At 44.0% G+C, this 17,266-nt stretch overlaps 2 protein-coding genes across 3 annotated transcripts; both read right to left on the bottom strand.

Annotated features, from left to right (window-relative positions):
- Positions 1–2,271: 2,271 nt before the first annotated feature.
- Positions 2,272–4,751, bottom strand: LOC139306120 (rano class II histocompatibility antigen, A beta chain-like). The gene is made up of 6 exons (XM_070930080.1): positions 4,673–4,751; positions 4,214–4,486; positions 3,542–3,755; positions 3,384–3,451; positions 3,180–3,293; positions 2,272–2,806 (listed from the first exon to the last, which is right to left on the bottom strand). Exons 1-6 carry the CDS (start codon positions 4,725–4,727, stop codon positions 2,781–2,783), a joined length of 750 nt encoding a protein of 249 aa, XP_070786181.1. The 5' UTR covers positions 4,728–4,751; the 3' UTR covers positions 2,272–2,780.
- Positions 4,752–10,330: 5,579 nt separating this feature from the next.
- On the bottom strand, positions 10,331–16,960 carry LOC139305661 (mamu class II histocompatibility antigen, DR alpha chain-like). 2 transcript variants are annotated; one of them, XM_070929579.1, is made up of 5 exons: positions 16,810–16,960; positions 16,679–16,763; positions 16,282–16,527; positions 12,543–12,827; positions 10,331–11,504 (listed from the first exon to the last, which is right to left on the bottom strand). In XM_070929579.1, exons 2-5 carry the CDS (start codon positions 16,737–16,739, stop codon positions 11,383–11,385), a joined length of 714 nt encoding a protein of 237 aa, XP_070785680.1. In that variant the 5' UTR covers positions 16,740–16,763; positions 16,810–16,960; the 3' UTR covers positions 10,331–11,382. The 2 variants fall into 2 exon arrangements, with proteins under 2 accessions (XP_070785680.1, XP_070785679.1); XM_070929578.1 differs by having other exon boundaries at positions 16,884–16,960.
- Positions 16,961–17,266: the final 306 nt, after the last annotated feature.

The following is a 17,266-nucleotide window of genomic DNA, read 5'->3' as shown; positions in this document are numbered from 1 at the left end:
GACGACATTGAAGACGGACAGTTAGAGAAAAATATTATGCAATTAAAACTAAATAAAAAGTTATTTTATTCAGAACATTTCTCTGTTCTCTTTGTCCTTCGTGTCTCTTCTGTTCTTTCGCTGATAAACGGATTTCAGTTCTTTCCTGACGCAGCTACAGATCTCCAGTCAGTGTTGGAGCAGCATCATCTGTCAACGCTCATTGTGATTGGCTCCTCAGAGGGGTCAGAGGTCAGCGTGTTGTTTGATCTGGTTAACTTTATTAACAGAAGGTAAACACACAGTGACTGAAGCTGCCTGCTCTAAAACCACCTTTAACTTGTGTTTCTGCGTCACATCAAGCTCTAAATGTGGCTGATGCTCCTCAGTCTGCTCTCTTAAGGTGGTCCTGTTTGATTTAAGGTGGTATTTATCAGCTGGAACAGAACTGAAGATTAAAACCTAAATTGTTATATAAGAGAGGGTTGTTCTTAAAGAACATCTCCAGAACAAACAGCTGATCCACAAGAACAATGTCTCAAAACAAGTCAGAGATCTACTAACCTCGTCTGTTCCTCCTTTATCTCTTCTCTCTCTCCGTCCATCAGTCAAGTGTCAAGTCAACAGACCCCCCCCCTCACCTGACCTGCTGTCACAGAGCTCCGCCTCCTTCATCCTGCCAACAGTTTACAGTAAAACAACAGAGATAATGAAAAGAGACAAAGCTGATCTGTAAACACTGTAAATATCTCCAGCAGCTTCTGGACCTGCTGCTGGACCTGGTCTCTCTCTCTCAGCTCAGCTGTTACCGATTGAAGCTCATTTTAAACAAGACACAGTGTTGTTTGAATAAAGTTTATTGAAGAACAACAGCGCCATCAAGTGAACATCTATGAGAAGAGCAGGACAAACTGCAGGACAAACAAACAAATTCAGAAGGGGAGGGGTGAGGGAGTCTATTAAGGTTTAATAAGAGTTTAATAACAGTGTGTTGAACCTCTGAACATCAGAAACATGTTGGACGTTTGTCTGTTTATTCTACAGAGAGTCTGCCTGCCTGACTTACAGATCACTGAAACAAATCCACCTGTGACTAAAAACATCTTGACAAAGAAATTAGATATCTATAAAAATGGAAAAACATACAAAGAAAGATGAGACAGACTCCAGTAAAGCTGGTTCCTTCTGACCTTCTGGACTCTGATGGAGACTCTGATCATCAGAACCGGTCCTGTTTCTGTGTAGGTGAAGGTCCACAGTTCAGCCTCTAGAGGGCAGCCCGAGCCTTTATATAACATCTGGAACCAGTCAGCCTGAGTCAACACTGCCACAGGTGTTACCAGATTTTACCAGATGTTACCAGAAGTCTTCGGTCTGGAGAGTTTGCAGCCATGTTTCCTGTCACTGAGGTGTTTCCATGATGGGGGGTCAGTGACACAGCAAGGTGAACTGCCTTGATAATGTGTTCCAGGTGTGCTGGTCTCAGCTGCAGCTCTTCATCATCAGCTCACTGTGGCTGTGAGGCTGAATGAGTCTGTACGAATCTGTTTTTATTGAACCGCCTCCATCAGCTCAGTGATGAACACATGAACTGTAAATAAGTCTGAACTCCCGAGACTGTCCACAGGTGTTCTGAGCCGAGGGGGGGGGGGGGGCTCCATCTTTTATCAACGTATAACTGACCGAACAGGAAGTGACTCATGTCATTTTCATTGGCTGGCATCTTGTTTATAAAGAGCTTTACTGGATATTAATGATACATTAATATTGTATATAAAATATACTGTTGTGTGGTAACAACTTAATATCAGCTCAGTCACGTTTCATCGTTTATTAAACTGCTTCATTAGAGATGATTATTATTAGATATTTATTAATAAGGTGAACAACTCTCACATGTAGTTTTACATGTTTTCATCTGTTTTTGTGTTGAATTTAACAGGTTGAGTTCATCTTTGTTGCTCCAGTTTTAAACTAAACTAAACAGAACTCTGATTCAATTCTAGTTAAATGAACTTTAAACTCAGTTTAATAAAACTGAGCAGCAGAATCAACATGATGACGTGTTTAAGACACTACAGCTTCATATGCTTCTTTAAAATATGAAAACACAACAAAGAATCAGTGACAGGTTCATAATTAATGAGCGACTCTTCTAATAATCATTTATAGACATGAATATATATCATCAGTGATGACTGAACAAAGTTTAATAGTTTAATATTAATACCAACATGAACTTGTCATTAGACATGGATCATTATAGATGACATCTTTAATAAATCCAGTGTGTCAGAGAGTTTTCTGGTGGTTTATTGTTGTTAGAAAACGTTTCACTCCAGTAAAAATATATAAATCTAACAATCACACAACCTACTAGCCCAAAATCACTCAAACCACTCGATTATATTTGATTTAAAAGTTAATATTTAGTGGCTGTAAAATATTGATTTCACACAGAAAAGCATCAGATCACATGTAGAGGAAGCAGAGCTCAGAGCCAGAGTCCAGACCTGATCCAGGACTGTCTGAGTACACCACAGTCCTCATGGTTTCTGAGGGAACTTAAACAGTCCTCAGAAAGTTTAACAGGAACATGGTATGACAGTCCTGGATCAGGGTTTAGACCAGCTGAGTATCTGAGTGCAGATCATCAGAGAATCAGGTGTTCAGCCGGTCCAGCAGGTGGCAGCACCGACAGTCTGCTGAGCTGAAAACACAGGAAGCAGGTTGAAGCAGCAGCTGCTTTCTCCTCCATCTGACAAACAGCTACAGGACCAGGTCAAGGATCAGGTCCAGGCTCAGTTAGTGGGAACCAGAATCCGCCCTGGTATAAAGAACAAGACATGATGACAGGGTCAACCTGGTGGTTCATACTGGTCCAAAGCAAGGACAAGGTCACACCACATTGTTGAAACTGGACTGAACTGGTCTGGAACAAATATCGACACCACGTAATTCAGTTTCAGGAGGACTAGTAAGGATAAACTAATCTTAGACTCTGATAAACCTGGTCTGAAACCAATCTGACGCTGAAGTGATCTGAAAGTGGTCTTAATACTCCTCTTGTGTGCAGTTGGTCTAAAACTGGTAAAAAAAAAAAAAAAACCAGACCTGAAAGACTGATCAAGACTAGTCTATACCACAAAAAGCTGATCTAGATCCTAGAACTGGTTTTGAATCAGGTGTACTGGTCTGACCTCGGGCCTTCCTCTTGTAGTAGATGAACCCAGCCAGAGATAAGATCAGACCCAGGATCAGTCCTGAGGCTCCGATGGCGATCTTGTTTCTCTCAGACTCGGGCATGGACGGGTCTGAGGACAGACAGGTAGAAAGACAGACAGGTGAGCAGACAGACAGGTAAAGAAGCAGGTAGACAGGTGAGCAGACAGACAGGTATTTACCCCAGTCAGTAACCAGAGGTTCTTTCAGGCTGGCGTGTTCCACCACACAGGAGATCTTCTCTCCAGACCTGCTTCAACACAAACCAACACATCAGAGTTTCTGTCACACATACTGAGAAAATGGACCTGGACCTGGACCTAAAGGGACCTGGACTCACCTGGGCGTGTACTCCAAGTGAGAGTGGATCTGGTAGTACCAATCCCCATCTGCCAGCTCATCAGTGGAAGTGACATCAGAGGTGACTTCCTGTCCGTCTCTGATCCAGCTCACTCTGATCTGTTGGGGGTAGAAGTCGAAGACGCTGCAGACCAACATGGAGGGATGTTGACCAGCAGAGGGCGTCGTGGAGCTCAGTACGACGTAGGGCTCAGCTGGAACACAGACAGCGTTCTCATTATAATATTAATACTTCATAATACTTGTTAGTATTGTCAGTAAATGTTCGGACTCAAACCAACAACAAGGATTGTGTGTTTGAGGAAGTTATTGAGCCTTTAAAACATGAAACTATATATTTGTGAGGTCTTTTTAAAGATTTAGCTGACAGCCACAGACGAGAAGTGAGACAGGACTGACTTGAAAAATAAAGAATAAGACAGACTTGTACTGATATAGAATATAACAGTGAAAGCGAATGAAAACACCAGCAGTGTGTTGTGTAGATGAGAGAGATCAGAGCTGGAGCAGAAACAAAACCAAGAAACACACATAATCAATATATAATATGTAACATCAGTATTATTAACTGTCAGTCAGTTGAATCAGTTGATGAATGAATCAATAACATGATGATCTGAAGCTGTTGGACGTCACAGAAACACAAACTCACCTGACTTAGTCAAAGCAGCCTGGTAGTCAATCTCAATGTTGTTGAGGCAGTACCTCTCCTTCTCATTGTTCCTCAAAGCCAGTTGTGAAGGATCACTGTTCCAGTAATCAGCCTGCTTCAGACCGAACGTTGTGTATCCAACAAACTTCCCCACACTGCTGCTGAACCTGGCGATTTCCAGCTTGTTGTAGTAGCAGGAGTAGATGTACTCGATGTCATTCAGCTCAGTGGAGTTAAACACACAACGCTCCAAAACATAATTCCGAAATCCATCTGAAGGAAAATCAGAATCAGATTGAACCTCAGTGTGTAACTCAGACCACAGTTTAAACAATATGATCAGTGTATTGATGACCAATCAGAGTATTGATCCTACCTGCTGTGTAGAGGCTTAAGTATAAACAGTATAAAGTGTGTATTGATGATCGATCAGTGTATTGATGAGTGCATTGATCCTACCTGCTGTGTAGAGGCTGATGAAGAGGAGGGTGAAGCTGAGAAAGGATGAAGCCATGTTGCTCTGATCACTGGTCACCAACACTGACTCAGTCTGTCTGAGAGCTGCTCTAAAAACCAGAGGACATGATCACATGACCTGATCATCAGCTGTTACCAGGCAGACAAGTCAGACACAAGCAGAGTCAGAGGAGACTGGAGACTATTATGTGATTATTATTATTATTATTATTATTATTATTATTATTATTATTATCAATAATAATATTACTATTATTATCTGTTCTAAATACTGATGTACAGTTAGATATGTGTCAGAACTCTGAAGTTGTATTGTTTGTATTGATCATCTAAAGTCTGATTATATTTATTTCACATGATTTATTTATCGGGTGATCGATGACATCACAGCTGCTTGTATCAGTTTTTAACCCCCCAACTGCCAGACAGTCATCTTAATATAGATATTAAATTATATCATATTCTTTCATGTTCTGGTTCAACAGCTCTTTAACCTGAATGTTGTTTTGTTCATATCATTAAAGCAATGCAGAAACACAGAGGAGCAGTCACACAGTCAACAGACAGACAGGCAGACAGACAGGCAGACTGCAATATGACAATAAAAACAACAGTAGCAAAGATGTATATATGTATTTATATATTTATATTTCTTTTTTAACAGAGAAATACTGTCCAGACTCGAACCCGTAAATATAACAGAATGTTTGATTCCTTCAGCGGGTAAAAAGAGAACTCTTTGTGACTTTGAAGTCACTGCACAACCAGCTGGGGAACTTAAATCTGTTCAAGTTTATTAAGATGAGCAGAGCGAGCATCTTGTTAACACTGTCTGTGGTCTCACTGAGTGGAAACCTGGTCCGACCACACCAGCAGCAAAAGCAGTCATTTGTAGGCTTGCAGCTGGACTGTGTTTACTGCTAGTTAGCTAATGTTAGCATGCTAACATGCTAAACTAAGATGGTGGACATTATACCTGCTAAACATCAGCCTGTTAGCATGCTGATGTTAGCATTTAGCTCACAGCTCCACTGTGTCTCAGTTCAGACTCTCAGGCTGCAGTTGAACAGTGTTTTAATCTTATGGTTCTTAAGGTTCCTGGCTGAGTGAAATGACCCTGAAGTGTCTCTGGCAGCCGTGACGAGAGCTGGTCGAGTCTCTGGTCGAGTCTCTGGGTGCTAATGAAAGATGCTTCAGTGCTTCCTGTCTTCCTGTGTGAGTGCAGTCAGGTCCTCTTAGACCAGTTGTCTTTGGAGTCCTGATGAGTTCTCCTTCACATCTTTAAAAGTGTTTAAAAAGACAGAGGATGTCATTTATTTGACGTTTCGTAGCCTCAGACTAGATGAGGATCGGGGTCTCCCCACCTTCATTTGATACTCAGGATGGTGATGAGATGCAGTGTTGACGACTGCTGCTCTTTTCTACGTAACTGTGTAAGATATGTTCATCTGTATATATTGTATTTGTTATTACTTCTTATATTTTTGATTATAAATCTCTCCTCCGGGTGGGGGTTTGATTATACACTATATAACATATATGATGAGGACACCTGGCCGCTCATGTGACTGCCTGTTTGTGGATTTGACTCCCAATAAAAATGCTTATAAAGAAAATGAATGATGATCAATCTGTCTCTCTCGTCACACTGAAGGAGGTTTGTAATTGATTGAAGTTCATTCGTAGAGCTTTATTTTAGGAACACTAATGCCCTCTACAGGAAGGGCCAGAGCCGTCTCTATTTTCTGAGGCGGCTGAGGTCCTTCAACATCTGCCGGACTATGACAACGTCTCCATCGACGGCTTTCAGACCGTCCGGGCCGACAGGGATTGCACCGGGAGCGGTAAGCGTAAAGGAGGGGGACTTGCCGTTCTCGTTAACAACCGGTGGTGCAATCCTTCCCACATCACCATCAAGGATCGTGTATGTTACCCGGACATTGAACTGTTGGCTGTTGGACTCAGGCCGTATTATTTGCCCAGGGAATTCTCACATGCCATTGTTGTGACTGTTTACATCCCCCCCTCTGCCAACCCGAAGTCGGCGTGTGACGTCATTCACTCCGCCATAGCCCGTTTACAGACTCAACACCCGAATGCACTCATTGCTATTTCGGGTGACTTCAACCACGTCACCATGGCTAGGACACTTCCCACCTTCACACAGTATGTGAGCTGTCCCACTAGAGAGGAGAGGACCCTGGACTTGCTGTATGCTAACGTTAAGGATGCATACAGCTCCTCTCCCCTCCCCCCTCTGGGTAGGTCAGACCACAACCTAGTGCACCTCAACCCCTGTTATGTGCCTCTAGTCAAGAGCCAGCCTGCAACCACGAGGACAGTGAGGAGATGGTCAGAGGAGGCTTATGAGACACTTCAGGGATGTTTTGAGGTGACTGACTGGCAGGCACTCTGTGAGCCGCATGGAGAGGACATTGATGGGCTCACAGAGTGCATCACAGACTACATCAACTTCTGTGTGGACTCCACTGTACCAGCAAGGACTGTCCATTGTTATTCTAACAACAAGCCATGGGTGACAAAGGACATCAAGGCCATACTGAACAAAAAGAAGAGGGCCTTCAGAGCTGGCAACAGAGACGAGGTGAGAACGATCCAGGGGGAACTGAAGGTAAAGATCAGGGAGGCCAAGGAGAAGTACAGGAGGAAGCTGGAGTGGAAACTCCAGCAGAACAACACCAGAGAGGTCTGGAGTGGAATGAGGACCATCACGGGTTACAGGCCGAGCAACAACAGAGGAGCTGAAGGCAGTGTGGACCGGGCCAACGAACTTAATCTGTTTTTCAACAGATTTGACTCTGTGGGCCCTGCTCAACCCCCCATGACTCTTCTGCTCTCTGTCTCCAACCTTCACCTATTCCACTCCCCCCTCCCCCTCCTGCTCCTCACAGCCCCCCACCCCCCTGTGAGAGCTTTCCTCACACCTCGTCCCCCAGTCCCCAGGCTGACGGCACTCTTCAACCTGATGACTCCACCCCTCCCCCACCGGTCACCTCTACAATGTGCTTCACTGCCGACCATGTTAGAAGACAGCTGAGGAGACTCCACTCCAGCAAGGCTGCAGGCCCCGATGGTGTCAGCCCCAGGGTGCTTAAAGCCTGTGCCCCCCAGCTATGTGGAGTACTTCACCACGTCTTCAACATGAGCCTGAGTCTTCAGAGGGTCCCCGTGCTGTGGAAGACATCCTGCCTCGTTCCTGTTCCAAAGACGCCGCGACCCAGTGGCTCCAAGGACTATAGACCCGTGGCACTGACCTCCCACATCATGAAGACCCTGGAGAGACTTGTCCTAGAGCAGCTCCGGCCCTTGGTCAAGACACACTTGGACCCCCTTCAGTTCGCCTATCAGCCCCGACTTGGAGTGGAGGATGCCATCATCTACCTGCTCAACCGCGTCTACGCCCACCTGGACAAGCCGGCGAGCACTGTGAGAGTCATGTTCTTTGACTTCTCCAGTGCGTTCAACACCATCCGTCCGGCTCTACTGGGTGAGAAGCTGACGGAGATGCAGGTGGATGCCCCCCTCGTGTCCTGGATTGTCAACTACCTGACTGGCAGACCACAGTATGTGCGCTTACAACACTGTGTGTCAGACAGAGTGGTCAGCAACACCGGGGCCCCGCAGGGGACTGTCCTCTCTCCCTTCCTCTTCACCGTCTACACCACGGACTTCAGCTACTGCACTGAGACCTGCCATCTTCAGAAGGTTTCTGACGACTCAGCAATAGTTGGATGTATCAGCAAAGGTGATGAGGAGGAGTACAGGGCTGCTGTGGAGAACTTTGTCACATGGTGCGAGCAGAACCATCTACAGCTCAACGTGACAAAGACAAAGGAACTGACTGTGGATCTGAGGAGGACCAAGGTGCCGATGACCCCTGTTTCCATCCAGGGGGCCAGTGTGGACATTGTGGAGGATTACAAGTATCTGGGAGTTCACATAGACAATAAACTGGACTGGGTAAAGAACACTAATGCCCTCTACAGGAAGGGCCAGAGCCGTCTCTACTTTCTGAGGCGGCTGAGGTCCTTCAACATCTACCGGACTATGCTGAGGATGTTTTATGAGTCTGTGGTGGCCAGTGCTATCCTCTATGCTGTTGCATGCTGGGGCAGCAGGCTGAGGGTGGCGGACTCCAACAGACTAAACAAACTGATCCGCAAGGCCAGTGACGTTGTGGGGGTGCAGCTGGACTCTCTGACGGTGGTGTCAGAGAGGAGGATGCTGTCTAAGCTGCGGGGCATCTTGGACAATGTCTCACATCCTCTCCATGACGTACTGGTCGGACACAAGAGCACCTTCAGTGGGAGACTCATTGCTCCCAAATGTACAACTGAGCGACACAGGAAATCATTCCTGCCTGTGGCCATCAGACTGTTCAACTCCTCCCTCTGAGTGTCAGACACTCAGGAAGAGACTGGAAACCTGTATCTGTATCTACCTCACCTGTTCATACACCACCTCACTATTTATTCAAAATGTTTAAGTGCAATACATATATAGTCACACACTTTAGTGCAACACATACATACATATACATTGTTATTGTATACATTTTTACCTCATTTCACTTAAATACTGTAAATGTGTATATTTTGTATTTTCATTTCATCTCATTTCACTTAAATACTGTAAATGTGTATATTTTGTATTTTGTATTTCTTATTTTTATATTTTGTACAAACTTTTAGTTCTAAATTATGCTACTTTCTACTCTTGAATGGGAGCACCGGTACTGTACAATTTCCCCCCGGGGATCAATAAAGTATTTCTGATTCTGATTCTGATTCTGATTCTGATGCTGAGGATGTTCTATGAGTCTGTGGTGGCCAGTGCTATCCTCTATGCTGTTGCATGCTGGGGCAGCAGGCTGAGGGTGGCGGACTCCAACAGACTGAACAAACTGATCCGCAAGGCCAGTGACGTTGTGGGGGTGGAGCTGGACTCTCTGACGGTGGTGTCAGAGAGAAGGATGCTGTCTAAGCTGCGGGGCATCTTGGACAATGTTTCACATCCTCTCCATGACGTACTGGTCGGACACAAGAGCAGCTTCAGTGGGAGACTCATTCCTCCCAAATGTACAACAGAGCGACACAGGAAATCATTCCTGCCTGTGGCCATCAGACTGTTCAACTCCTCCCTCTGAGTGTCAGACACTCAGGAAGAGACTGATTCTACACAAACTACCTCATTATTATTTATTCTTAAATGTCAGTGCAATACATACATATATATATACATACATATACATTGCTGTTGTATGTATTTTTTACTTTTATTTTTCACTGAAATATTGTAAATGTGTATATTTTTGTTTTCTATTTCTTATTTTTTATATTTTGTATAAACTTTTATTTCTAAATTATGCTACTTTCTACTCTTGAATTAGAGCACCGGTACTTTACAAATTTCCCCCCGGTGATCAATAAAGTATTTCTGATTCTGATTAACTGTTGATCCGTTTTTATTGACTCCCAGGTGATGAATCCTCTTTACAGACTGTAGTCACATCTTTCATTAGGCAGCGCTGAACTCAGTCAGGTTCATGTAACACTGTTATTAATCATTAGCAGCTACAACCGCTAACAAACTGATCAATAACCAACAACAAACATGCGATAGAGCTCTGAGTTATTGCTTTATTACTGTTAGTTCATACATTCATGTAGACATCAGGGTTTTACACGTAGATGAAAGAACATTGAAGAGATCATTTCATAGTAACTCCCAGTGAAACCATCATGTTACAGTTTGAAGAAGCAGGAGAAGCTGCAGTTAGTGAATGAATGTTACCACTCATTGATTTAATTTGATCAGGACCGATCTATATACAGCAAAGGAGACACGGTGAACACCTGAGGCCTGTTCCATGAAGCAGGATTACTGAGTCATGCTGAATGTGGCTGCATTGTGTTCCAGCTCAGTCCTGGTTTCAGAGTCCTCTTCAGCAGTTTCTCATACAGTTCAGACGTGTTTTACTCTCATTGTTTGTGTTGTACATTAATACACATTTACAGCTTGTTTATTGTCTCCACACGCTGTCTTATATGTCTGTTTCCTGAGTAAACACAGTAAAACTACTAAAAGCACATTTTCTTCTCAGTTTTGGCCCTTTGACCTCATTAGATTATATTTTATTACCACAAATCAACTTCTGTGTTGAGGCAAAGTCAGTAAATGACATCATCAGACACGAGACATGAGAGAGACGTGCTGCACAGACAAACAGAACAGAGACACTCTTTGACACTTTGACTCTGAGGACATGACACAGGGGGGACACAACGCAGCCGACGTAGACCGTTATCTGGAAACCAGTCTGGACATCTGGCTGAAGGTGCCGTCTTTGTTTGGGAAGGGAACATTGATGCTGGTTCCTTCGGTCACGTTCTCTTCGTTCTTTGTCCAGTAGATTTTGACAGGAGCAGGATAGAAACCAGTCACATGACAGATGAGACAGAAACAGAACAGAGACACTCTGCTTTGACTTTGAGGACACGACACAGGGGGGACACAATGCAGCCGACGTAGACCGTTATCTGGAAACCTGTCTGAGCAAAACCACAACCAGGTACGTGGTTCCAGATTTTACTCAGACAAGTGTCACAGATAACTCAGAAAACCTGATTCCATGAAAAAGCCCCTTTGATGACATCATCAGCTCCAACCAATCAGCTGCACTCGTTCCCTTTGATGAGGAAGAAGGTTCCAGCAGCCACGCCGAGGAGCCCGACAGTCAGACCCAGTCCACAAAAAACTGCAGGTCCAATACTGGGCTGAGTCTTCTCCACATCTGGAGACATAAAACACAGAAACATTAACAGCTGCTGCTTCACCTCCACATCTGGAGACAGAAAACATACAGACACATTAACAGCTGCTTCACCTCCACATCTGGAGACATAAAACACAGAAACATTAACAGCTGCTGCTTCACCTCCACATCTGGAGACAGAAAACATACAGACACATTAACAGCTGCTTCACCTCCACATCTGGAGACATAAAACACAGAAACATTAACAGCTGCTGCTTCACCTCCACATCTGGAGACAGAAAACATACAGACACATTAACAGCTGCTTCACCTCCACATCTGGAGACATAAAACACAGAAACATTAACAGCTGCTTCACCTCCACATCTGGGGACATAAAACACAGACACATTAACAGCTGCTGCTTCACCTCCACATCTGGAGACATAAAACACAGACACATTAACACTGCTGCTTCACCTCCACATCTGGAGACATAAAACACAGACACATTAACACTGCTGCTTCACCTCCACATCTGGGGACATAAAACACAGAAACATTAGCAGCTGCTTCACCTCCACATCTGGGGACATAAAACACAGAAACATTAACAGCTGCTTCACCTCCACATCTGGAGACATAAAACACAGACACATTAACAGCTGCTGCTTCACCTCCACATCTGGAGACAGAAAAAACAGAAACATTAACAGCTGTTTCACCTCCACATCTGGAAACATTAAACACAGAAACATTAACAGCTGCTTCACCTCCACATCTGGGGACATAAAACACAGAAACATTAACAGCTGCTTCACCTCCACGTCTGGAGACATAAAACACACACAAACATTAACAGCTGCTTCACCTCCACATCTGGAGACATAAAACACACAGAAACATTAACAGCTGCTTCACCTTCACATCTGGAAACATTAAACACAGAAACATTGACACACTGCTGCTTCACCTCCACATGTGGAGACATAAAACACACAGAAACATTAACAGCTGCTTCACCTCCACATGTGGAGACAGAACATCTGTAGTTTGTTAATAAAGTTTTCTCACCCCAGATTCTGGTCAGTGGTTGTTTCAGGGCCACATGTTTCACTGAACAGCTGTAAATGTCTCCCAGCTGTGGGATGAACTCCAGTCTGGACATCTGGCTGAAGGCACCGTCTTTGTTAGGGAAGGGAACATTGATGCTGGTTCCTTCGGTCACATTCTCTTCGTTCTTTGTCCAGTAGATTTTGACAGGAGCAGGATAGAAACCAGTCACATGACAGATGAGGTGGTTCTCCTCTCCGAGCTCCAGTTTGTCTCTGGTGTAGATCATCGGGGTGGAAGGAGCATCTGTACACAAACATAGCTCATTTTAATATGTTTTAAATCAAGATCAAAAAGTTATAATTATATTTTCAGTTGAAAACTAAATCATTTCCTCAAATATTGATCTAGTGAGTTAAAGACATCATCAGCCTACAAGTAGTAGATCAGATAATATAAAATAACAGTAATTATCCATAATTTACACGTAAGGTTCTTACAACACATACAGGACATCTGTGATACATTTATTTTCTGCATTATACATTTTATACAATGAGACTCTCCTCATTAGGATGCACTTCTGATGTTACTGTGATGCTCACTAATATGATGTGTGTTGACCTGAAACAGACCAGATGGGCAACAAATGAGGACAATGACGCGAGTGTTGCTGCAGGTGATGGCACCATGTGCAGGTATGTTGTGGCCTGTGGGAGGACGGCTGAAGGCAGACCGGGCACAGCTGGATATCTGAGGATGGATGAGGCTTTGACCTGCAGACCGTTTGATCTCTGAACATGTGTTTTAATTTGGGATCAGTTTCAGTGTTTCCTCAGCTCATCAATCTATTTCCTCTTGTATCCTCTAACGGGGCCAGATTCAGCCCGTCTGGTCTGCAGCTGCAGTAACAACAGTCAGGGTGTTAAAGTCAACCCTAATATTTGAATTCAGCTGGATTCATTTGATCTCCCCGCTGTCCCTCTAAATAGGAATTATAACAGTGAATGATAAAATTCAATAAAGTCTCTTGCCCACCCACCCCCAACTTTATATGAACTTTAATGATTATCAACTTTTCAAAGAACAAATTCAATTTACCATCAACTGTTATCTCATGTTATGCTTTTTGATACTTTGCCCCCACCATGAGCTTTTGTCCTCCTGTCACACGTCACAGTAACAGTCACTTCTTCATGATGTGGTTTGGTCCCTGCAGGTGGACTACAGTTCACCAGCTGCCTCTCAGAGGTTATATGTATTCTAGCTGAATCCAGTGCACTTTCCCAACTGGTTAAGTTCCTGTAAACTCATCTTCATCATCGGTGGCCCCAAAATTTCGACGGGAAGAAAATCATGCATGTTGCTTTACAGAGTGTTGTAGTCATGTCTCTGTGGGGTATTTGACTTCATCTCTTTTTCTCCTGAAATGGATTAAAAGGGTTGCACTGTTCTGACACTGTAAAGTTTTACTGCAGCCTGCAGTGTTGACCTGCTCTCGCAGTGCGTCTACTGATGATTGTAGAGACTGAGTTGAAGCTTGTATCAGCAGAGACACGTCCTCTTTCAGGGTAACATGTTGATGCTCTGCAGAGCAGCTGACGAGTGGTTGTTTCTGGTCGGGGTCTGTCTGTCTGTCTGTCTGCATGTCAGTCTCTCCGTCTGTCTGCCTGTCTTCCCCTCAGGATAAACTGTAGTAACTCTGGTGATCCTCTGACTCTTCATCAGCGCCATCATCAGGTCAACATGTTCATGTGTCCAACACTTTGGTTTAAGACCAAATACCTGCATAACTGATGATGTTCATCAGCCTCAGGTGGACTCTGTCTTTACTGCTAACAAGCTAATGTAGGCATGCTAACATGCTAAGATAAGGTGGTGAACATAGTGAACATTATAGCTGCTAGAATAAATCTAGAAATATGCAACATAAACAAAATTAAAGTTGGTCATAAGGTAACAAACACGTCACACTCCAACATCCCATAATACCATTAAACTACATGTTCATGAAGACACTGAGGGCTGAGTCGTGAGTCGAGAAGCTGAAGGACGTTAACGTCTAACAGAGGCTCAGATCAGAGTATTGATCGACTCTGAACACGATCAGTGATGTCTGGATCAATGTTTCTCTCTTCATCAACTTTACTTTGAACAGACACACACACACACACACACACACACACACACAGTAACACTCACACACACACACACACACACAGTAACACACACACACACACACACACACACACACACACACAGTAACACTCACACACACACACACACACACACACACACAGTAACACTCACTCACACACACACACACACACACAGTAACACTCACTCACACACACACACACACACACACACAGTAACACACACACACAGTAACACTCACTCACACACACACACACACACAGTAACACACACACACACACACAGTAACACACACACAGTAACACTCACACACACACACACACACACACACACACACACACACACACACACAGTAACACACACACACAGTAACACACACACACACACACACACACACAGTAACACACACACACACACACACAGTAATACATACACAGTAACACACGGTAACACACACACAGTAACACACGGTAACACACGCTTTGATACACACACACACACACACACACAGTAACACACACAGTAACACACACACACACACACACACAGTAACACACACACAGTAACACACACACAGTGACACACACAGTAACACACACACAGTAACACACGGTAACACACGCTTTGATACACACACACACACACACACAGACACAATAACACACACACACAGTGACACGCACACACAGTAACACACACACACAGTAACACACGGTAACACACGCTTTGATACACACACACACACACACACACACACACAGTGACACACACACCCACACACACACACACACACACAGTAACACACACACACACACACACACACACACACACAGTAACACACGCTTTGATACACACACACACACACACAGTGACACACACACACACACACACACACACACACACAGACACAATAACACACACACACACACAGTGACACACAGTGACACACACACATACAGTAACACATACAGTGACACACACACACACACAGTAACACGCACACACACACAGTAACACATACAGTAACACACACAGTGACACACACAGTAACACACACACACACACACACACACACACACACAGTAACACACACACAAAGTAACACACGCTTTGATGTACACACACACAGTAACACACAGTAACACACGCTTTGATACACGCACACACACACACACACACACACACACAGTGACACACAATAACACACACACACACACACACAGTGACACACACACACAGACACAATAACACACACACACACACAGTGACACACACACACACAGTCACACACACACACACACACACACACACACACACACACACACACAGAATTGAACACTCGCTGCTCGTCCTTTAATTAACAACAACAATAATGCTACTAATAATACTGCTAATAATGGTACTAATAATGGTACTAATAATGGTACTAATAATACTACTAATAATGCTACTAATAAAGAGAAGTGATGTCCAAATCGACTGCTGATATATTCTTCTGTGAGGGTTTTACTTGTTACAGAAAGTCATTTTCAGTTTCAGGGACTTTCAGGTGAAACAGCGAAGACATTAAAGAGACAGAAGTGTGAGAAGTGTTTGTCTTTACCGAACTTCAGTGGCTCCTTGATGCCATCACGTGCTATTTTCAGGTTCTGTTTGCAGATCTGTTGATTAGCCACAGCTTGTTCATAAGTTCCTTCCTGGTAGCTCATATGATCTATGAAGTCGGGCTGAGGCTCGACTCCTCTCTTGTTGGCGAAGTCTGCGTACCACTTCTCTTCACCATCCAGAGCATACATCATCTCTCCATCAGAGTCTGAACAGCCACCGATACGACCGTCCTCATGTGGAACTGAAGAGAAACAGACACAGAGGGTTCAGCTGCCGACACGCTGACTGTTGTTTGTTTGTTTGTTTGTTGTGACTGTCAGTAAACAAACAGACTGTTTACTTTGATAAGAAGCATCAGAGGTTTAAATCTGAAACATGAGACAGAAACTTACTGTCAGCTGAGACACAGAGGACACAGGAGAGGACGAGGACCAGCATCTTCATTATCTTCATCAGCAGCTCTCTGTGGACCTGAACCTGTCTGAGACTCTGAACCTGTCTGAGACTCTCTGTAGACCCAAACCTGTCTGAGACTCTCTGTGGACCTGAACCTGTCTGAGACTCTCTGTGGACCTGAATCTGTGTGAGACTCTGAACCTGTCTGAGACTCTCTGTGGACCCGAACCTGTCTGAGACTCTCTGTGGACCTGAACCTGTCTGAGACTCTGAACCAGTCTGAGGAGGACTGACAGGAACTCCAGCAGCAGCTGAGCTCTTACACACAGAGCAGCCAATCACAGAGCAGAGAGGACACAATGTCATCAGTAACCAGGTAGACAGGCTGCTGCTGCTGCTGCTGCTGCTCATGAACTATTACATACAGACATGATGACAGCTGGAGAGACCTGATCAATAATCAATACTGTCTTTTCAAAATAGAGTTCATTGTTGGACAGTTAAATTTGAGACTTTCTTTCAAAATAAAATGTTAAAATTGTTTAAGGAGATGATTCTGAAACACAAAGGTTCATTTAATTAAG

This window comes from Enoplosus armatus, chromosome 23, assembly GCF_043641665.1.
Source record: "Enoplosus armatus isolate fEnoArm2 chromosome 23, fEnoArm2.hap1, whole genome shotgun sequence".
Taxonomy (NCBI): Eukaryota; Metazoa; Chordata; class Actinopteri; order Centrarchiformes; family Enoplosidae; genus Enoplosus; species Enoplosus armatus.
This window is presented reverse-complemented; position numbering and strand designations above follow the sequence as displayed.

What these genes read in the sequence shown, in the direction of transcription:
- LOC139305661 (XM_070929579.1), bottom strand. Translation starts at nt 16,739, where the DNA reads ATGAAGATAATGAAGATGCTGGTCCTCGTCCTCTCCTGTGTCCTCTGT. An exon ending in CCTCTGTGTCTCAGCTGACA is followed by an intron (nt 16,528 to 16,678) that starts GTAAGTTTCTGT and finishes GTTTCTCTTCAG; the next exon opens with TTCCACATGAGGACGGTCGT. An exon ending in ACCACTGACCAGAATCTGGG is followed by an intron (nt 11,505 to 12,542) that starts GTGAGAAAACTT and finishes TTATGTCTCCAG; the next exon opens with ATGTGGAGAAGACTCAGCCC.
- LOC139306120 (XM_070930080.1), bottom strand. Translation starts at nt 4,727, where the DNA reads ATGGCTTCATCCTTTCTCAGCTTCACCCTCCTCTTCATCAGCCTCTAC. An exon ending in CATCAGCCTCTACACAGCAG is followed by an intron (nt 4,487 to 4,672) that starts GTAGGATCAATG and finishes ATTTTCCTTCAG; the next exon opens with ATGGATTTCGGAATTATGTT. An exon ending in GGCTGCTTTGACTAAGTCAG is followed by an intron (nt 3,756 to 4,213) that starts GTGAGTTTGTGT and finishes TCTGTGTTCCAG; the next exon opens with CTGAGCCCTACGTCGTACTG.